Source organism: Nelusetta ayraudi, unplaced genomic scaffold (genome assembly GCF_046127955.1).
Source record: "Nelusetta ayraudi isolate G7.1 ecotype Tasmania unplaced genomic scaffold, CSIRO-AGI_Nayr_v1 ptg000004l, whole genome shotgun sequence".
Classification (NCBI taxonomy): Eukaryota; Metazoa; Chordata; class Actinopteri; order Tetraodontiformes; family Monacanthidae; genus Nelusetta; species Nelusetta ayraudi.
In genome coordinates this window covers 10,934,208-10,955,640 of record NW_027466054.1, presented here as the reverse complement: position 1 = coordinate 10,955,640, position 21,433 = coordinate 10,934,208, and the positions used below count along the sequence as shown (strand labels likewise).

General features: G+C 43.0%; 3 protein-coding genes across 3 annotated transcripts; all 3 read left to right on the top strand.

Annotated features, from left to right (window-relative positions):
- The first annotated feature begins 289 nt into the window (after positions 1-289).
- On the top strand, positions 290-4,735 carry lap3 (leucine aminopeptidase 3). The gene is made up of 13 exons (XM_076034539.1): positions 290-501; positions 633-739; positions 1,077-1,131; positions 1,213-1,318; positions 1,431-1,590; positions 1,684-1,848; positions 2,114-2,272; positions 2,364-2,488; positions 2,603-2,691; positions 2,766-2,868; positions 3,442-3,521; positions 3,619-3,731; positions 4,322-4,735. The coding sequence occupies exons 1-13, from the start codon at positions 403-405 to the stop codon at positions 4,506-4,508; spliced, it is 1,548 nt and encodes a 515-aa protein (XP_075890654.1). The 5' UTR covers positions 290-402; the 3' UTR covers positions 4,509-4,735.
- A 449-nt stretch (positions 4,736-5,184) lies between these two features.
- Positions 5,185-7,018, top strand: med28 (mediator complex subunit 28). Its single transcript, XM_076034526.1, has 4 exons — positions 5,185-5,568; positions 5,798-5,864; positions 5,951-6,063; positions 6,505-7,018. Exons 1-4 carry the CDS (start codon positions 5,410-5,412, stop codon positions 6,706-6,708), a joined length of 543 nt encoding a protein of 180 aa, XP_075890641.1. The 5' UTR covers positions 5,185-5,409; the 3' UTR covers positions 6,709-7,018.
- Positions 7,019-8,863: 1,845 nt separating this feature from the next.
- klhl2 (kelch-like family member 2) lies at positions 8,864-21,392 on the top strand. The gene is made up of 15 exons (XM_076034514.1): positions 8,864-9,391; positions 11,448-11,567; positions 11,650-11,756; positions 11,839-11,960; positions 12,941-13,103; positions 13,194-13,303; positions 13,385-13,501; positions 15,351-15,500; positions 15,627-15,744; positions 16,856-17,053; positions 17,498-17,599; positions 17,921-18,049; positions 18,573-18,713; positions 18,824-18,967; positions 19,762-21,392. The coding sequence occupies exons 1-15, from the start codon at positions 9,324-9,326 to the stop codon at positions 19,788-19,790; spliced, it is 1,818 nt and encodes a 605-aa protein (XP_075890629.1). The 5' UTR covers positions 8,864-9,323; the 3' UTR covers positions 19,791-21,392.
- The last annotated feature ends 41 nt before the right edge of the window (positions 21,393-21,433 follow it).

Sequence of the window (21,433 nt, the reverse complement as noted above, 5' to 3'; positions counted from 1 at the left end):
CTGTAATGTAGAATTATTTTCAGGTCTGAGTCCAAATTGAGAAAAATGAATGTCTAATATTATTTTACACCTAAATAATGTAAACAGAATCATTGAATTTAACATTTACTTTGACTTAAATAAACGCATGTATTCACATATATTCACATATATTGTATGATTTTCAACTAACTAACGATGTACAAGAATAAATATTTATCTTTTATTGCAGCATCACAATTGTCTTAACTGAATATGCCCACATGATGGCGACACATTGCCGATGTGATTTCAGCCAATGACGTCAAAATCAGGCGACTCTGTCAGGTTGCGCTGCTCTGTTTTTGCACATGCATAAGCGACCTCCAAAACTCTTGAGTAGATTCCGTGAGGTATTTATTGAACAGTGTGCATGCAGAACAGATGACAATGCTTCTTCTGAGGAGGGCTACGCAGACGGCGGTTCGTGCCAACAACCGCAGGTCATTTTCCGCGTCGCAGACTCGCCTGAACGACAGAAAAGTACGTGGCTAGCGTTAGCATGTTAAAGCTAACAGACCAAACTACCGTATTTACTGCATACTGTCTGGGAAATCTGTCCTTTAAAAAACGTTTGTCTGTTTTCCCATGCCTTGCTAACTCCATACATGCAGGGACTGGTTCTGGGGGTGTTTGAGGAGGAGGGCAATGTTCAATTGTCAGAGGCAGCTGCACGATTCGATCAAACTCTGTCTGGCAAGCTGTCTGAACTGCTCAAAATGTAAGTCTTCGTTATTTCTATGTATGTTGTCAAGGTGCCTAGTTTGTGGCATTGACTAAAGAACGGATAGCTTCGTGGTATTGCCACTGCAATTTCATAATGCAGTAAGTAAACACAAAACAAAGTAATGAATAACTGAAAAACAACATAAGTTCTGTTTTTGAAGTGCAGTGACTTATCACTTGTTTTTAGATCAGATATTCAATTGTCTTTGGAGCCTCGTCCTCTTCCCATACTTAATACTTACATAGTCTGATTAACAGACTGAGACTGACTGACTAAGACTGATGTGTAAGACAGGTTGGTAACAAACTGATTTTTGTTTTGTCTTCTCCAGTTCTGGGCCAGCGCTGAAGAAAGGCAAAAGCAGAATTTTTTATGGAATTCACAAGGTAGCCAGATGTGACCATATGACATTATGTATATTTTGTGGTAAAATCACATTCTTTAAACCCTCTTCATGTCTCTTCCAGGACTTTCCCTGCATAGCAGTGGTCGGACTTGGCAAGAACAATGCTGGCGTGTGCGGAGCAGAAAACTGGGACATAAGTAAGGAGAGCGTCAGACAGGCTGTCTCAGGTAGGACATTAGACTCAGTTGAGATTATTGCTGACTTCATGGATGGAATGTGCGGAGTTCTTGTCCCTTATTAAAAAAAATAATAATAAAAAAAATGTGTGTATGTCTTCAGCTGGATGTCGCTTACTTCAGGACCTGGAAGTAAAGCACGTGGAGGTGGATGCGTGCGGGGACGCCCAGTCTGCGGCAGAAGGTGCTATGTTGGGTTTGTTTCATTATGATCAACTTAAATCCAAGAAGAAAACCAAAGTAACCACTCAGCTGCATGGAAGGTACACACAACTCGACCACCAAACTGGTGTTTGTGACACATGCAAGTTCCAGCACTCAGTCATCATATTAAATATGTCTGTGTGTGTTCGTAGCGCGGACACTGCTGGCTGGGAGAGGGGAGTTCTTTACGGAGAAGGTCAAAACTTGGCGCGTTTTCTCATGGAAGCTCCAGCCAATCACATCACTCCAACAGCATTCGCCAACACCATTGAGGAGAAACTGGCTCCCCATGCAGAATTTGTTGCAGTCGAAAAGAGGTTTGTACTTAATTCAACATTACTTTGCAGCTTACCACAAGTTTTACTTTACGGCACTGCATTGTTAACATCTTAACACTGAAGATGCAAAGTACTTAGCAGCAGCTCAACAGCTATGGTGTTTTTACGTTTTGGCTTCAGTTTTTCTGAAAAGTAGTTAATATTTCAATCTTAACTGTTCATAATAATTTCAAAATTTGTTAGCTGTTATTTTTTTGGCTGTCTAGGAATCAAACAAATACTTTTTGTTTTTGTTATTGTGTAGACCTCAATCTTGGATTGAGGAGCAGCAGATGGGAGCGTTTCTCAGTGTGTCTAAAGGTTCTGACGAGCCCCCGGTCTTCCTGGAACTCCGCTACAATGGTGCTCCAGACAGAAAGCAGGCCCCGCTGGTCCTAGTGGGAAAGGGCATTACCTTTGATACGTAAGCCAAATTCCAAACACGTACTGAGGCTCACAGACTTCATGAAGTTCACTTCACTGTTCACTTCACTGCTACCTCTGTTTCCTGGCAGTGGTGGTATTTCGCTTAAGCCGTCCCCCTCGATGGATGCAATGAGAGCCGATATGGGAGGTGCCGCCACCGTGTGTTCGGCCATTGTCACAGCAGCTGCACTCAGGCTGCCAGTCAATATTATCGGTAAAGTTTCACAATATAGATTGTCCAACATTACCACTGATTACAAATGGATAGGTTTTAGTGACTGGTGACGTCTTCCTGACTTTTAATCCCTCAACTTATTGATCTTTTTAGGTCTGGCTCCGCTATGTGAGAACATGCCTAGTGGAAAAGCTACAAAACCAGGTGATGTTGTCACAGCCAAAAATGGAAAAACCATCCAGGTAGGTGGACACACTAAGGTGTTTAAATTGCTACACTGCTGCCATAGACAGGTTTCTGGGACTCTTGTTTGCAGGTTGACAACACGGATGCAGAGGGCCGACTCGTCCTTGCTGACGCACTGTGTTATGGACACACCTTCAATCCCAGAGCCATTGTCAACGTTGCTACACTAACAGGTGGGATTTTACAACTATTGACTGTGTGAGGCTTCTTTGCCCTTTGTTTGCCTTCTGTTTGCTACAGTTTAACATATAGTTGCTCATTTGGTATGTGATGAATGCTCACCTTCTGTACAAACCAGCTATTTAGAAAGCAAATGCCATCTGAGAATAACCTGTCAAAATATGACTTTGGTCTCAGTGTTCTGATTATTGTGCAACAGAAAGGAACATAAGACCAACATTGACACACTGATCCTTAAATAGATTTCAATAGGTTTAATTCCAGTTTATGACTCAGGTTTAAAGTTAATGAATTAGTGAGTTACCCAAAGCTTTAGTCTTTTTCCTAAATAAGGAATGTCATCATAAGTCAGCTTGATCATACTTTATATATATATATATATATATATATATATATATATATATATATATGTATATATATATATATATATATATATATACATATATATATACACACACACACATATATATATAAACATATATATATATACATATATATATATATACGTACATATATATAGACACCATGTCTAATAAAAAAAAAATATCTTTCATTCTGTCTCCAAGGTGCAATGGATGTGGCTCTTGGCTCGGCGGCAACTGGCATTTTTACCAACTCTGACTGGCTGTGGGAGCAGCTGCATAAGGTTTTTTTTATGTGCTGTCACAATGTCTCAGCGTGTCAGCCCTTCAGCTGACTAACGCTGTCCCTGTGTGTGTGCGCCTGTGTCGTGTGTCGTGTAGGCCAGTGTTGTGACAGGTGACAGAGTGTGGCGGATGCCTCTGTTCCAGCACTATACCAAACAGGTGACTGACAGCCAGCTGGCCGACCTCAACAACATCGGCAAGTACAGCAGGTACGTAACTTGAGAAAATTGGAGGACCCAAGCCTCAGACTACAGGGTGGTACAAGAAGCAGAGACACCATTTGTTAACACAGAGCATTTCTGAATCTACATATCAAAACTTCCAAGATGCAGAAAATTTGACTTGCTACTGTAGACTTTATCTACTTACAGATACAGTTGATTATTGTCTTATTACAATACTAAATAAACTGTGATAGTGACACTGTAATATAGCCACTGAAAATACTCTTATGTCTTTTGACATAAGAAAAAATGTTTCTTTAACATTGACTAAAATAATGTATTAAACTGTTGTTGTTTTAATTTAAGCCTAAATTGTTTTTGTGTATATTGTGTTATTGAATTTGTAACCAAGATTTTTTGTGCTGTGTTTTATAACAAGAGTTGGGGTCCAACCAAGATAATTTAGGTTACAGTCAGTACACTTAGCAGAGTTTTGCTTTTGTTTTTTAGACCAAAAAGTGCATATTAGGCCAAAACCAACCATGTGTTCTATACAGGTTGTGTTTTCATTAATTTCCCTAATTTGTGTGTTGTCTTTTTGTGTGTATTTGTTTATTTGGGCACAATCTCTCTAGGTCTGGTGGTGCATGTACAGCAGCTGCATTTCTGAGGGAGTTTGTCACCTCTCCTCATTGGGCTCATCTCGATATTGCTGGTGTAATGAGTAACAAGGATGAAGTTCCATACCTAAGAAAAGGCATGTCAGGAAGACCAACGCGTACTCTGGTGGAGTTTGCCGCAGGACTCGCACACAATGGCTAACTGACTGAGACACTATCGCACTGGACAAAGTTACACAAAAGAGCCGTCAGCAGCTGCGTAGCAAAAAATGTCATGAAACTTTACCACAAAATCCCCCTCACCCCCGATAAAGTAGATTTCATATCAATCACTATGTTGCCATCTTTTTTTACTTTATTGGTCACATAATTTATTCATTTAATTAAATAATGAGATTTCATTATATATAATAAAGATTTTTCATACTATTTTAAAGACACTGAAGGGTATTTTTTTTCAACCGAAGACTGACACAAGTAACTTTGGAGAAAGTGGAAAAGTATGCCATCATAATGTGTTCAACAACAATTAAATAGCAAAACTTGTTCTGTTATTGCCCTAAAACATGGCATTTTCTTGCAAATTCTTCAATTTCTGCAACTTGCCTAAAGTACTTATATGTTTAAAGTTAGACCGAAATATTTTCTTTGCACTTCGACCATTACTACTTGCGAATGTGCAATGAAAATGTGGCTACAAACTTTAAAGGATGACCTGCACAACTAGTATGATTACTTCCGGTGTGACCGTATTTATTTATTTTTTTAATCGGGCTTATCCTATCAGCGAGAAGAAGCTACATTGAGAAAAAAAAATAATGTTGAGAACATATTTTTTGCATGCAGCTTAATGCTAATTTTGAGCTAGCTGCTAAAAAAAAGCTTCATGATGATGCCCAGACTCTGTGTGTAAACTCGTGTGAAGTTAAAGAGACTGTTGATGTCTGGCCAATCAAATCCGCTTCATACATGTTAAACCAATTTGCGCTTCTATGTCGACGATAAAGCCGACGTGCGATTACAACAGTGCGTCTCTGCGCAGACCTGAAGACGCAGTCGCATAAATCAACGCTTGACGACTGCGGCAAAAACAACTGATCAAGATGGCGTCGTCCATGAGTGGGATGTTCTCTGGTCAGCAGCCGTCCGGTACGCATCCTGTCGGTGGTCCCGGTGGTCCAGGACAGCCGGGCTTCCCTGGTCCAGCAACCAGAGCCCCAGGAGGAAACACTCTGGTGGACGAGCTGGAGGCGTCTTTCGAGGTTGGGTGCTAAGGATCAGTAGCTCTTCGCGTTAGCACTTTGTGCTAAGCGCTAACACAATGAACTATTTAGTTTATTTTAAGGGGTGCACAACTTTTACGAGCGTTTAAGCTAAGCCTTTTAAGCGTTTGTGTAATCCCGACAACTTTGATTAAGTTTTGTTCATGATGGAGCCGTTTCAAAACGAGCATTAGACAATAACAACATATTTCAACCTTTTTACTCTAAGGCATGTTTTGCGTCCCTGGTGAGCCAAGACTACGTGAATGGAACCGACCAGGAGGAGATCAGAACTGGTGGGGAAAACAAATTATACTTTGTTTTGGTTCTCTTTGAGTGTAGTCATACCGTAATCTTGTTTATGTTGTTCACTTCATTGCAGGTGTCGACCAGTGCATACAAAGATTCCTTGATGTAGCCCGACAGACAGAGTGCTTCTTCTTACAGAAAAGGCTTCAGTTATCTGTGCAAAAACCAGAACAGGTGGTCAAAGAGGTAATGTATTCCACCCACTTGCAACTTCTTACTCATGTAGACAGTTTTGAAGTGACCATCACTTTCCATTGTATAAACCCAGAGTTCTCTGTGGACGCACTTACAAAATTTGAAACCATGGAGCTCTGTCGTTGACTTGTTGTCTAAACAACTTTGTTATTCTCTCTCAACTCTGAGGATCCGTAGAAAACTGTATATTTAGCCACCTGTTTACAACCTCCCACAATAACACTCAGTTTTACCCTGTAACTCTGTAACTGGTGCTTTTCTGAACCTTCCACAAAGGAAAAGAATGTTGAGTACGCAACCTTCTGAAGCTAGCTTGAAAGGGAGTTAAAGATACACTTTTTTCATTTATGAAAAATAAAGTTACAACACATTATATTGTTACCATTGTAATGTGCCTTTACTCACCCTCTTTCTTTTTTTTTCCTTCTTCAGGATGTGTCAGAGTTGCGCAATGAGCTCCAGAGAAAAGAATTGCTGGTACAGAAACACCTAACTAAACTGCACCACTGGCAACAAGTGCTGGAGGATGTGAGCGGCCAACACCGTAAACCCTCTGACCTTCCCCCTCCCGGACCACTGGCTTTTCTCGAGCAAGCGTCTGCAAGTTTGCCACCAGCCCCTTTAAAACCAAATTAGCATCAACCTCCTGTTAAACGGACATGATGTTGTGGTCAGATGTGCAAGTTAGTTGGAGCCAGAAGGAGGCAGAAGAACGGGAAACGCATGGCTGCATTTATCATCACCATCATCATCCACATAAGTCATACAGGCTTAATGTGATGTGAAGAGGAAACTGAGCGAATATTTGTGGGACATAAGTTCACCATCACATAGTTTATTCAGTTAAATACTTTTTTTTCCTGCTGTAAATATTAATTATTTGTGTTAAATTGCCTCTGCCATTCCTCTTTATAATACATCATTAAAATCAATTTTGTATTTTGGATGTGGACTTTTGTCTCAGTTATTATAGAGCCCAAGGGACATTTTACCTCTTATGTACACATTTGGTTCACTAGTAATGGAGAACAGGGTTGAGCCAGTCAGGACAGCGGAAAACTGTCATGGGCAGAGCTTTTTATTCAATACTGTTATCAATATTGTCTGACTTTGTACTTGGAGACATTGTGTCACTTGATAAGTGCCAAACATTTAGGAAAAATGTAGTGTTCAAACACAGGAGGATCCAACCTTGTCCTATATTACAAATAATGAAGCAGTTGTTTAAAAAAGCTATGATTGAAAAATAAGGTGTATTTCTTTGACTAAGTACATATCTTAAAAGTTTGGAGCTACCCAAAGTGGATAGAAAGAAAAGTGATTGTGGACTGGTAGTGTTGGTGTATGCACTGAATCAATTTTGTATTTTTTGACCACAAAACCATTATTATTATTAATAATAATGATAATAATAATAATAATAAGTGCTTTTGTAGGAGAGAAAGACATGCTGTTAGCTTAGTTTTCAAATCATGACAGAGAAAAATGACTTCATCTGAATCACTGAGCGCCCTGACAGCCTGTTGTCTAATGTATTCACTGTCTTCACACCCCAACAGACTTGTTCCCTGCTTTCACAGTTATTGCCTGTCCAGTGACAGTGTGACCACAAATCTCCACAGATGGGCTTTTGGGACAAAGATTTGTGCTGAATGGGTCTGTAGTGATGGAAAGATTGCCGACTATGCAAAGAGTGAGTTTTCCTCACATTATTTCAGAGTATTGCCTAATGCATTCTGATACTCAACTAATAAGTCTTGTGTACTTATTGCTGACTAATGATATATCACATATGCTCTGGAAGGGCAGGAATATTTTATGCAAAATCTATGGCATTCTCAAGATATCTATGAAAACTTGATTAGGAGATTATTATTTAGTTATGTAATTTTAAGATATATGCCCTCAATTTGCATATATTATTGTTTTGATGAATTTTGTCAAAGTTATTGATTGATGAACCTGGACTGCAGCAATCTATTACAGTTGATTTTCATTTTATTAAATCTAAATCCCTTGAATTGTTCTTGAGAGAACAGAAAAATAATAGTTTTTCTGAAATTCATTTTCAAGGTTCCTAGTTACATTTCAAGGTACTATGTATCTCTTCTGCAATCGGGGGAAATGAGAAAAGATATTAATTCTGCCGGACTATTATCATGCTCTTCCTCCAAACAGGTGGAAGCTTTAACGAACTATGATTTTTTTTTACAGGGAGTTAAATCTTTACATTTAGGGAGCTGTAAGCAGGTGACCTATATTGTTGGGGATATTTTATTCTATCAATCTGCTCCACCACAGACAGAGCTGAAAAATAAAGATCTGAAAATGTTTCTATCTACTGGCAGTCAGTTTAGGAAAACTCCCTCAATAAATGCTCACCGAAATAATCTCCCATGCACCAAACATACTGGTTTATAGATTTGTCTATTCATTGCAAGCTGATTTCACAACACTATTGAAAGAGATGCAACTAAGTCGTTCCTCATTGTCCCTGCAAGAATGACGATAAACCCCTGATTGTACTTTCAGTGTTCAATTCTACTTACGGAACCTTTAAATCTAAACATATACGGGACTTAATGGCCCATTTAATTCGAATGCCATCACGTGATTCCATCCTCCCATTTAGCTCCCTCCTCAATTTTGTGTTTTTAAACTGAACAACCTGCTGTTGGACGCGAGCAGCAAAAACAACACGTTTCCAATTAGCTGCGCCGAGCGTGGCAGTCGTGCCTGAACTGCTGAAGCTGTCAGTCTTCCACCGCTAGAGGGAGACAGCGCGGTCTTAAGGGACGCCTTGGCCGCTCGGAGGACCGTCTTTGCCGTCATGTCCTTGTTTGTGCGTTTTAATCAGCGATTGGGAAAATAACAGGTTGCCTCGTCCGTCCGCTCCGCGACCACGTACCACCCCAGAAAGGGAAGAGCGAGAGCCTCGACAGCCTTCACCAAGCTCCCTCCTCGCCGCGGTGTGCTGTTGTCTGGGGCGGACACACATACACACGCGCAGCGGTCCGCAGGGGTAACACAACAGCCGGGGCTGCTCCTCTCAACGTGTCTGTCTGTACGGGTGTCACCGCAGTCCCGGCTGTGTGTGTGTATTTACATGAAGCGAGCCAGCGCTGCCGGCGGGGCTGCCGTCAGCCCGTCTCAGCGCCTCCTCTGGACGGATGGTCGCCAGGAATCACGACCCAGTTTAGTTTGAGAGCCGTTCATAAGGACAACAAAAGACGACAAAGCGTGGATATGGAATGGTGCATGCCGCTGGGCCAAGTTTTCAGCCTCTGAACAACACCGGAACCATGGACAGCCATCCGCTGTGAGTGTGTGTGTGTGTGTGTGTGTGTGTGTGTGTGTGTGTGTGTGTGTGTGTGTGTGTGTGTGTGTGTGTGTGTGTGTGTGTTGGCGTTTTCCCGGTGGCTGCTTGACTGATGGTGCCGCATTGACAGAGACAGCCAGCCGGTGTGGCTCACTGACTGGCCGGGGATCAGTGAGTTGATCCCGGGCTGTCAGCAGCAGTAGCAGCCGCCGCGGTAGCAGCAGCAGCAGCAGCAGCACACCGGGGGGGGTGCGCGCCGTCATGTTTTGATTCGTTCAGGTGCTTCGTTCACAGCAGATGCGTCCCACGATATGTGCGCGTTAACGGCTGTGTTAGCCGTGTGTGTGTGTGTGTGTGTGTGTGTGTGTGTGTGTGTGTGTGTGTGTGTGTGCGTGTGAGAGAAAACAAGGGCCACGTGATGCTCGCTTGTCTGTCGAAGTGTGTTTTAATTGCCGGTGTTGGATGTAGCTCATGTTGATGCCCCACCCCCCCACCCCAAACACGCACGTAAACAAACAAACAAACAAACACACACACACACACACACACACACACACACACACACACAAGCACACACACAATAGGTAAATAAATAGAATGACCCACATTCGATCATCAAAAGCCATTTCACCTCAGTTTTTTAGGGAGTTGTGCCTTTCTACGCTGTTTCTGGTTTAGGACTCTTGTAATAAGAAAATTGATCCAGATGCTTTGGTAATTAGAGGGGGGGATCCCCAAAGCTTAATGCCTCTTTTGCATTTATTTTTGGAAGCATTTATTGAATCCAAACAGTTCAAATTTCCAAAGTAATTCAAGACAGTCAATACTCAAGAATCTATAGGGCAAAGTGTATGTAAAACTGTGAAGGTGATGACATGTCAAGGTTCATCAAGTTCTCCCCTCAAACTTGCAGGCTTCTTGTCATGTGACCAGTCTGAGGGAGCTAACCCCTGTGTGGAAACTGCTGGATTGAAACGGGACTCGGGAAGAACAGAGAACTCTTAATATAATCTTGAAACGGATGATTCTAGAATCACCCTGCAGTGAAATATTGTCAAAAGAGATTTCAAAGATGATGACAAAAGAGGTCATTCATATAGTTAGGTTATTTTTAGTTTCCAAGGAACACAGCATTGAAATCCCAGTCAATTTGTTTCCTATTGTATGGCCTTTCCTTGCTTTATTCTTTGTCTTTTCCCCGCGACTGCTGTTGCAGTGTTGTGGTGATACTCCTGAGGGCACATCTGAAGTGTTGTGCTACGTTAAGTGATGTTTTTGCCTCTCTAAGGATGGGAGTCATGTATAGCGCTGACAGAAATACCAAGCCAAAGGTATACTGGTGACGGTGACACTGAGTAATACAGCAGGCTGTTTACTGTTTCTTTTTTTTTCTGTAAATGGCATAGAATCTGTTCCATATTTGGCAGAAGCAAAACAGCACTAAGCGTCAAGACAAAACTGCATGGTTAGAAACCTCCAGAGGTGAATATGAAAAAGTCAATTGCAGCAATATCTGTAGTCTGTGTTTAGTTCTGTCACTTCTTGTGTGTTGTTTTGCTGTAACGCAACTTTATTAGGTTCAAATATAAGTACTTGTCTTAAATACATGTGTTTACTTGACATGTTCAACATGTAGGTGACACATCTAGGGGCAGGATCACATCAGATGATTTTTAAATTTTTAAAAGGGGACATTATATATTTTGTATGTACTTCAAACCTACTAATCTAAATCTAAAATACCAGATGAGTACAATGAAACTTAAAGGTTCCCATGCTAATGCGTACCTGTATTCTGCCATTGAACTGAAGGTTAATTAAATAAGCTGTTTTCTGGAGACCTAAAGAGTTTTGTATTATAAATCACTCAATATAAATCAGGCTGCTCGTCTGAAGATGGAAAAAAAAAAAATCTAAAAGTGGCTTTAATAAATGATAAATAACAAAAGTTGTGCATTTAAACCAACACTATCTCCGTCTCTAAATACTGCTCAAAAGAATGAAGCATTAAATAGCATTAAATTGAAGCATGTCTCCACCATCCTGTCCATCTCAGGTGCACCAGGCACTGTCCACACACTCTGGACAAGGAAGACGGCGTGGAGCGGCAGGGTCCCGTCACACTCAATCCTCGGCACATGAGGAAGGCCTTCAAAGTCATGAACGAGCTGCGCAGGTGATGTCGTCTCCTCCACCTTCGTGCCCTTCAGCATGGTGTAGCCCTCAGCATTAAACTCTACCTGTTGCCCCCCACGCAGCCAGAGCCTGCTGTGCGACGTGACTATAGTGGCGGAGGACGTGGAGATCGCCGCTCACCGGGTGGTGCTGGCTGCGGGGAGTCCCTATTTCCACGCCATGTTCACAGGTGAGTGCGTCTTTTGTGTTTTCAGCACTGTGTGTTGTGTGTTGCCTGAGTTTTTTTTCACCTGACGCCGGCGCACCGACAGGCGAGATGGCGGAGAGCAGGGCGAAGAGAGTGCGGATCAAGGAGATGGACGGCTGGACGCTGGGCCTGCTGGTGGACTACATTTACACAGCGGAGATCCAGGTCACAGAGGAAAACGTACAGGTAAGCACAGACGCAATGGCACACATACACCCATGCACACAGAGCAAGCTGCGTTTCCGTGACAGTCTTTCGCAAAATAAAAGCGATATTTCTAAAATTTGGACAAAGCACAATTGCGATTTGCAGGTGTTTCCATTGAGTGGTGGGAAGCGCATGAGCCGTAATTCTTGTAAAATCTCGTCCCGCGAGATTTACGTTTGCTTTTGTTTGTTTACCTTTCATTACTGGTAAAAAATATTCTGTCTCCTCCTCCATCCTAACATAACTCGCCATTTTCACTTGAAGTGAACTGGTCACATGGCCCCGTACGTCATGTCCGGTGACGTTTTAATGCGAAAAAGTGTTTCCATGACACTTTTACGATTTTTGTTTTACTTCTATGTCGATACGTCTGGAAAACCACCTCATGAGAGCGCAAAAACACTTTTCATCAATATTTGAGAGGTTTTTCACAGTTTAGGCGTTTCCATTGCCATTTTTTTTTTATTGCGATATTTAGTTTTTGCGCAACTCTAGGGGTAATGGAAACACAGCTAATGTTCCTCTTAGCGTGGCAGCAATAATCAAATTTTTGTTTTGTTTTTTAAGGAGCATTTTGTCAATTTCAGCATACAACTTTAAAATAGCAAATCCTAATTCAAAATGTTAAAAAAAGATTCTCTATTGTAACATGAATGTCATTGATATAAATAAAATACTCTCGACATGATAGCGCACACGTCAACTTATTATGCATCTTATTTGGTTTCCTGTTGATTCCAACTGTTCCTGCCTCCCCCGTAATTTCACCCATTTGAACAACTGGCACTTAACTCAGGATATTCTGTGTGTGTCTGTGTCTACGATTTTAACCAACGGGCAGACAACGTTTTTAGGATGGTTTAGGAGGTTTTTGTTGGTCTCCGCAATTTCATCATTTAGTTTTCGGCCGTGGGCTTCTCGCAGCGATCGCCTCATGAATGTGCGTTTGTGTGTGACAGGCGCTGCTGCCCGCCGCGGGCTTGCTCCAGCTGAACGAGGTGAAAAAAGCCTGCTGCGAGTTCCTGAGCGCTCAGCTCCATCCGTCCAACTGCCTGGGAATACGAGCCTTCGCTGACCTGCACGCCTGCTCGCAGCTCCTCACGCAGGCCAACAGCTTCGCAGGTCCGTTTTTTCCCCCCCACGCGTGCAAGTAAGTCAGAAAGAAAAAATTAGAGCGTGTTGACCAAACGGAACCGCTGTGTGCGCTCTCAGAGCAACACTTCACGGAGGTGGTCGGGAGCGAGGAGTTCCTCAACCTGGGCATGGAGCAGGTGTCCAGCCTGATCGCCAGCGACAAGCTCACCATCCCCACCGAGGAGAAGGTACATCGGCTCATCCTGCACCACTGCTTTCATGAGGAGACGGCCGCATCTGAACTCGGTGTGTTTCCCTCGACTTTGCAGGTGTTTGAGGCGGTGATCGCCTGGGTGAACCACGACAAAGACGTCCGACAGGAACACCTGGCCCACCTGATGGAACACGTTCGCCTGCCGCTGCTCACCAGGGAGTACCTGGTGCAGGTACGAGCGTCACACGCTACACCTGGGCTGGGCCAACTTTTTGACTGGTGGGGCCACACTGGGTTCTAAAATTTGCCAGAGGGGCCGAAGCAGCAGCAGCAGATGGATGGAGTGTTTTGGTGACCCACCTCATTGGATGGAAAAAATATATCATTGGAAGTTCCAACAAAATGTGGCTTTGAAGCCTCACATTATTTAGCTCTTTATTGAAAAGACTCTTAAAACACTGAATTATGAAATGCAGCTTTTTTATTACTGACTTACTATTACTATAATTTCTTCAAGTGTGGCGGGCCGGATTAACAAACTTTACGGGCCATATATGGCCCCCGGACCATAGTTTTCCCATGCCTGCGCTGCCGTAGTGAGTTTCTGACCCCATCTGTCAGTTTTTCAATTTGAGCGACATGTCAGCCATACAGCTAATGCCGCCTGCATGTAATAGGTTTAAAACACGGTGGCACACACGCTCTCCTTTTCAGAGCTGATGCATTTATTGCGGTGCGTTCCTCAGCTGGTCGCTGGCGCTGCCAGTTTAGCAGACTGCGGGTTTGGGATCATCATCAAACGCAGCCGTTGAACTTGATTTCAAAGTGGTGAAACCTGCGCAGGGTTTAAACATTGGCACGCTTGGCCGAGATCTATGTTCGTACATGCGGTCCAATTTTTTCCAAAGTATAACAAATAAACATGCACTGATGTGAAATAGATGCACAGATAAAAGTAGCAAAAAAAAGGTCTTGACTGTCGATAAAGTGGAGAAAATCTTCAGTGCATCACAACGTCTGCTCGGGATGAACACAGGGACACTTGAGATGCATTAATCCTGGGTGTGGATGCAGATTTAAGTATTTAACTTTGCTTTGCCTTGTCTTTGGTGTAAATAAGACTTGAAATTTCCGAGAATAAGCTTAGAAGCTCTGTAACGTGAGAACATAGTTCACAACACCAAAACACTTTCTACGGTAACCAGGACAGGACATAAAAGACTGACTGTAAATACTTGATGTATTTTAACTACTTTTATTTTTAATAATTCCCATCAGGCCTTTTTGTCCCTGTCAGCTACAATACTGTACTACCAAACGCTACTCAACTCTGCTTTCAGGACCTTCTGCTAATTTAGCGGCCCAGACCCTCTGACCTAGACGAGATCTGTGCTAATCCCAGCTCAAACTCCAACCAGGCTAATAAAAAAAATGTGTTTCAGCTGCAGAGCAGCCGTCACAGTTGCTCAAGCGTCAGGGTTTTTTTGTGTCGACACCCAGATAGATAAATAGACTCTGTCTGCGAGCACGCATCACGTTGCTGCACATTCAATTTCCTCAGGAGGAAAATATGTATGTCAATGCGTTGGTCTCCTTCTCATGGGATTCGTTAAAAGGAGGGAGATGTGCGTGTACAAGAGTGTGTGTGTGTGTGTGTGTGTGTGTGTGTGTGTGTGTGTGTGTGTGTGTGTGTGTGTGTGTGTGTGTGTTATCCAACATGTGCTTTCACCGAAATGTGAATGGATTTGAATTATTTATTTCAAACTTGTTACATGTTTCTTTTAGTTTTAGTTAAATTTCTAGTTAGCTTGGATTACTTTCACCAGATGGACAGAGGGGGTTTTGTCCCATGTATTTTATTTTTTATTATTCCCACTTTAATAAAGGTTTCCACATCTGTCATCATTAAAATAAAAAAATAAGTTGATGATTAGGTGAAATAATGTCAGACAAAAAATATCAAATATCAAAGCCTGACATTCACATATGGATTAATAGTACAGTCAAACTGTGCCTTTTTTTAAGAGTGGGCGCTGTGCGTCAAGTTAACGAGTCTTCTCACTTCCTGTCTGGGTTGGCAGCGGGTGGAGGAGGAGTCGCTGATCAAGAACAGCAGTGCGTGTAAAGACTACCTGATCGAGGCCATGAAGTACCACCTGCTGCCGGCCGACCAGAGGGCTCTGATGAAAACGGCTCGCACGCGGATGAGGACCCCGGCCTGTTGCCCCAAGGTAACCTCACAGCCTGCAGCTCGCAGCCCCGTCCCCACTATTTTCGACACAGATTTTTAATACATGGAAGTGCAGTGTTGTTTTACTGTGTGTGTGTGTGTGTGTGGTGTGTTTTCTTCCACTCAGGTGATGGTTGTGGTTGGAGGCCAGGCACCCAAAGCCATCCGCAGCGTGGAATGTTTTGACTTTGAGGAGCAGCGGTGGTACCAGGTGGCCGAGCTCCCGACCAGGAGGTGTAGAGCAGGTGGGGAACCATCACTGTCCGTCTATGGCGTCTCCATTAGAGATCCACTGAGGTGTGTCGACTCGGCGCGTAGATATTTATTGAGTGAAATAAAGTGTGTTGTAAGGATTCTGCTGCCGGGATCAATTATGATTTCATAATTGATCCCGGCAGCAGAATCCTTACAACTGGAAAAAAAATTGGCAAGTGGCATACAAGGTAAATATTTGCACCTTGTTTTTGTAATCCTGATTAATTGATATTTGACTGGTACACAGAGCCGGCCCAAGGCATAAGCGAAGTAAGCGACGGCTTAGGGCCCCAAGGCCACTAGGGGGCCCCCAAGAGCAATAATAAAAAAAAAAACTAATTTTTTCAAAAAGAAAGAAAAAAAAAAAAAAAATTCCATGCATAAATGATGATTTCTATATGATTAAAGATATATTATTGTACAAAAACACACTTTCAACAGAGTGCAGCTGCTGATTAGATGATATACCTCAATTTGTGCTTTATCACTTGGAATGTTGTGTAAATCAACCCCAGGACACTCTTGTAGCTGGATGTGCTACCCTTTGAGATTGAAAACCATATGTGGCACCCTGGACGTGATCCATGATGCATTCATTGAAATTATTCGTATTAAGTTTGCATTGGTATTACTTATGTTTCTGATTATTTTACCTTTGGAGATACAGCAACAGCATAATTACAACGTGCAATACATACATGTGTAAAGACATGTCAGGCCGTCAATAGGATGTAAACACCACTGCCAGAGCTGCATTGAACTCATTGTAGGTGTGTGAATGATCAACAATCAATATTGGCTGAAATAGAGGGCCCCAAAATCAAATTTTGCTGAGGGCCCCATGGAGGCTTGGGCCGGCCCTGCTGGTACAATTTTCAACTTTATATGCTGCATGCTGCTGTAATCTCTCAAAGTGTGCTAACCACAATGCTAACGGAATCCAACTGGAACTGATTTCGCTCCCCTTTCTATATTGTGTGTGTGTGTGTGTGTGTGTGTGTGTGTGTGTGTGTGTGTGTGTGTGTGTGTGTGTGTGTGTGTGTGTGTGTGTGTGTGTGTGTGTGTGTGTGTGTGTGTGTGTTCCCCCTGTGGTTGCATTAGGTGTGGTGTATGTGAACGGCTACGTGTACGCAGTGGGCGGTTTTAACGGTTCCCTGCGCGTGCGGACGGTGGACTGTTACGATCCCATGATGGACCGCTGGACGAGTGTGAGCAGCATGCAGGACCGCCGGTCGACACTAGGGGCCGCTGTGCTCAACGGACTCCTGTACGCCGTGGGCGGCTTCGACGGCAGCACAGGTCCGGATGAGAACCCCAAAAAGTCCGATATTATACAGTTATTGAGGTTTTGTTTTTTAATTTGCCATACAGGAATCCAGTGAAGCAGCTAATTATCCAAAAAACACACTAAATGTCACCTTCAGTCCGCTTCTTAATTTTAGCTTCCAAATGGACAGATCCTTTGTTGTGCTTTAGATATTTTTTTAACTCTATGTGAGGTACCACTAAGGAGTCATTACCCTTTGTTGCATCACAAACTAACTGTGTTTTTAGCTTTAATTTTCCAAGAAGTGAAGTGAAAAGTACAAAATTACTTTTATTAGTTGCTATTAGTAGGAATTCAGTAACAGGCTTCATAAACAACATACTACTGTTGTTCCAACACACTGGGAAAGTGAATTGTGCAATGATGATGCTATTGTTGCCTGTGCCGCTCATCCATCTTTTGTCGTGCATTTGCAGGCCTGTCGACAATCGAGGCGTACAACGCTAAGACAGACGAATGGTTCCAGGTGTTGCCCATGAGCACCAGGCGAAGCAGTGTGGGAGTGGGCGTCGTCAATGGTGAATGCTGTGCCCGCTTCGCTGTTTGTGAAGAAAAAAAATTTAGAAAAGCAAAAAAAAACAAAACAAAAAGCCTTACTTATATCTGTAGAGGAAGGAAAATCACTTTCATACTGTAATGTAACACAAAATCACATATAAATCACATGTGTTCTGCAGAATTGACTGCAACATTTCAAGCAATAAAATAAAGGGAAAACCAGATTTTTGAATGGCAAAGTCCTTAAAATGTAATTTTTGAAACATAAAGAACAAAAAATGACATTGATCTATTTACATGCGTGCTGATGACCTGCTGTCACCCGTCACTGTTCCCTTCAGGGATCCTGTACGCGGTCGGGGGCTACGACGGCGCGACCAGGCAGTGTCTGAGCACAGTGGAGGCCTACAACCCAAAGAGCAACACGTGGAGCTACATCGCAGAGATGGGCACGAGGCGCAGCGGAGCAGGTGTGTGTGTGTGTGTGTGTGTGTGTGTGTGTGTGTGTGTGTGTGTGTGTGTGTGTGTGTGTGTGTGTGTGTGTGTGTGTGTGTGTGTGTGTGTGTGTGTATTTTCTTTCTGAACGTGTTGGATTCTGTTGTGTACATTTATATCAGAGCGCTACCTATAGCAGCACATTGAGAAAACTGTACAGATAGTAAAGGCCCGACCATCTGTCTACATAATTTGTCAACCTTAAGTCCCTGAAACCCTTCATGTGAGCAAATATGTAACACACATATTAAGAGGTAGTGGCAGAAAGAAGAAATAGTATTTAAAAAAGCTGTTTTCCATCTGTAAGTGACTGTTCAGCGAGAGATAAAATGCTGCGATTGACAACAAATAGCTTAACATCAGCAAGGTGTGTGTGCGTGCGCGTGTGTCATCCATCCACCGTAGTAACGTCGGCTCTTCTGTGAGACCCCATTACGCCTCTGTCTCACTTAAAGCGGTAAGATACACTGACCTTCATCTGTTTATTTTCCGCTGCAGGCGTAGGCGTGCTGAAAGGTCTGCTGTACGCCGTAGGCGGCCACGACGGCCCCCTAGTGAGGAAAAGTTGCGAGGTTTATGATCCGAGCAGCAACAGCTGGCGACAGGTGGCCGACATGAACATGTGTCGACGCAACGCCGGTAACGCAGGCCGGGCTCGGCCGCAGCTCCCGCATCGTCGTGTTTGTGAGATGTTGCTTTGCGAAGTGACCTCCGACCTTTGAATTCTTTTTGTCCATGCTTCCGCTCAGGAGTGTGCGCCGTGAACAACTTGCTGTACGTGGTGGGGGGAGACGACGGCAGCTGCAACCTGGCCTCCGTGGAGTTTTACAATCCGGTGTCGGACAAGTGGACGCTGCTGCCGACCTGCATGAGCACAGGCCGCAGTTATGCAGGTGTGCAGGCGACGAGGCAGCGTGCATGAACGCGGCAGGGTGATGTAACCACCCACCAACAAGCCAGCGCGGGTTCTAGTTCTGATGAGGGAGCTTTTTCGTTCAAGACAGGGCCTAAGAAACACAAATCACCACACTTTTTATGAAATAATCATGAAATTAAATCATGAAATCTTGAATTAGTTTTGCTAAAATGGTTAAAAACTCTGTAGCCTTAAACTTCCTGCTCTTCTGATCCTCTAAATAACCTAGAAGATGTGATTGGTACTTAATTATCACCCGGTATGTGCAAAATCTCATATTAATCTTGTAGTTTTTTGAGGGGACAAACAAACTCAAATGAAGATGATATTAAAGCACTTATATATTAAGTTATATTTGATTGGTTTAAAAAAAAACAACAATTAAATATTTCTGCTACTACCATTACTGTATTATTACAACTAATTATATTCGCTTTTGTTACTTTCTGTCTCTTCTTACTGTGCATTTGCTCCCTATTTTTTGCAGTCTGTTCCATTTCACCATTATAATGAGCTAAAACTGTGCCTTATTTTGCTTCATTACTTTTGTCAAGTGCTATTTTACATTTGCTTTAAACTTGAAAAATAAATAATTAATTGCATTACTAAACTTTTTTTTGTTCCGGCTGTTGATCCGACATAATTATTCCTAAACTCCTGCCGTTGCTCCTTTCACTGACAGTGGTCCTGACAGATATCAAAAGTCGGGCTACTCTGCTCTCTTTGATCATTGCGTAACAACATTTTTTGGGTTCTCTCTCGTCGCCGCAGGTGTGACTGTGATCGACAAGCCCTTATGACTGCACTTCACACCTGCCGCTGATCCGGAGCAGAGTGTTTCCTGCTGAATTCTGACGTTGAATCTGCCTGTGGTGCCAGAGCTACATTGTTGGGCAGCATTAGCGCGGGGCACCGACCGAAGACGAGGAAGAAGAAGAAGAAGATGAAAAGATTGTCGACGAGGGCGACGACAACGTTTTTTTGCACTTGCGCGAACCAGGGAGGGTCGAAGAAAAGACGGGAAGGGGAGAGAAAAAAAAATACAACCTTTGTGTTTTTTTTTATATCCGCAGCGGCATCGACTGGGCCAAACAGTTGGGAGCCACGTCAGTGTCACTGAAACGCCGCTGTTGCGAAGCTGGCGTAGGTACGAAGTGACTTGCGACATGAGTGACGTTCACCGCGAAGCAGCTCGGCGAGAGACTGCTGATCCCGGGAGACGACCATGAAAACCACTCTGGACTCTGAAATCTTTCTTTCCTTCTTGTTTTTAATCCCCCTTTCAAAATGGAACCGGGTTGAATGTGTGTGTCTGTGCGTGCGCTTGCATTTTAAGGTGCTCTTATGCTTGCACACGTGAGCATGTGAGTTCTTTTTGTGTGGTGGTGACGCCCCCCCCCCACGTCCCGGTCCAGTGCCGCATGAACGCCGTCTGACTGACCTCTGACCTTTTTACAGTGTTGCAGTGTGGCTGCTCAAGAGTGCCTGAATGTCAAAACTACACCGCCCGCTGTCCTCTTTCCTTCCTCTTGTGTTTCCTGTGTTATCGAGTACTGTTACCGGGCAGAGCACAGCTGGACTCTGGACTCCTACTACACCTCCGTTCTGGGATACGGAACCGGCTCTAGATCTGTGATGACGTGCAGCTGAGTTAAACTTGGGGGGCAGGCGAGCCGACGGGGAAGGCAGAAAAACGCATTTTTCCTACTTAAAAGAGGAACAGACTTTTCACTGGATCACAACTCTTCAGTGACAGAGAGGGGTTAGAAAACAAAAACAAACCATTCAACTTTGGATTTATCAGTGCTTTACTGTCACCTGGCAGCCGTCTCTTGCTGTGGATGTAACCACTGATGACAAGAACAACCTGAAGTCACTGCATGGTCCCCACGTCCGACCCCTGTATCCCTTGGTGTAGCAACCCTATTAACGACTGCACACCTCGACGTACTATGAATGTGCCAATTTTAATATGTCTCTTAAGTTCTGTCTCTCTTTATAACTTTATTATTCCGTGTTTTCCTCTTTCTCTTGCAAAGTGACCAAACTGAACCGTTTCAGATTCCTTCAGCGTCTCTTCTCTTCTCCTCCTCTTTCCTTCTATACTGAGAATTGCTAATATAGTAACTGGTATTGCTGTTTCTCTGTCAGTGTATTGAGGAATGTCATGTAGGCTAATGACTTTGAAAACGTTTAATTACCTGTTTTATATTATCATTAATAAATATGCTCCTTGTATTTAAAAGCTGTGAAATGCTTTCATTTGTTTTTAAATCTTTGCCAAATCAGTAAAATGGAAAAAATGGAAAAATGACGATGTTTGTCATATTTTTTTAACAACCCAACAATGGTTAAGTTTTTTGCCCTCTTACCCGTACGTCACCATCAGTGCCATGTACTGTATATTAAAGGAACGGTTTATCCAGAAAGTATAAAAACATCT

Excerpts from the sequence above, each read along its gene's own strand:
- lap3 (XM_076034539.1), top strand. The coding sequence starts at position 403 with ATGACAATGCTTCTTCTGAGGAGGGCTACGCAGACGGCGGTTCGTGCC. Across the intron at positions 2,489-2,602 it reads GCTGCCAGTCAATATTATCG|GTCTGGCTCCGCTATGTGAG; the intron begins GTAAAGTTTCAC and ends TGATCTTTTTAG. Across the intron at positions 3,522-3,618 it reads TGTGGGAGCAGCTGCATAAG|GCCAGTGTTGTGACAGGTGA; the intron begins GTTTTTTTTATG and ends TGTGTCGTGTAG.
- med28 (XM_076034526.1), top strand. The coding sequence starts at position 5,410 with ATGGCGTCGTCCATGAGTGGGATGTTCTCTGGTCAGCAGCCGTCCGGT. Across the intron at positions 5,569-5,797 it reads AGCTGGAGGCGTCTTTCGAG|GCATGTTTTGCGTCCCTGGT; the intron begins GTTGGGTGCTAA and ends TTTTACTCTAAG. Across the intron at positions 5,865-5,950 it reads CCAGGAGGAGATCAGAACTG|GTGTCGACCAGTGCATACAA; the intron begins GTGGGGAAAACA and ends ACTTCATTGCAG.
- klhl2 (XM_076034514.1), top strand. The coding sequence starts at position 9,324 with ATGGTGCATGCCGCTGGGCCAAGTTTTCAGCCTCTGAACAACACCGGA. Across the intron at positions 17,600-17,920 it reads GGGAGTGGGCGTCGTCAATG|GGATCCTGTACGCGGTCGGG; the intron begins GTGAATGCTGTG and ends TGTTCCCTTCAG. Across the intron at positions 18,714-18,823 it reads CATGTGTCGACGCAACGCCG|GAGTGTGCGCCGTGAACAAC; the intron begins GTAACGCAGGCC and ends GCTTCCGCTCAG.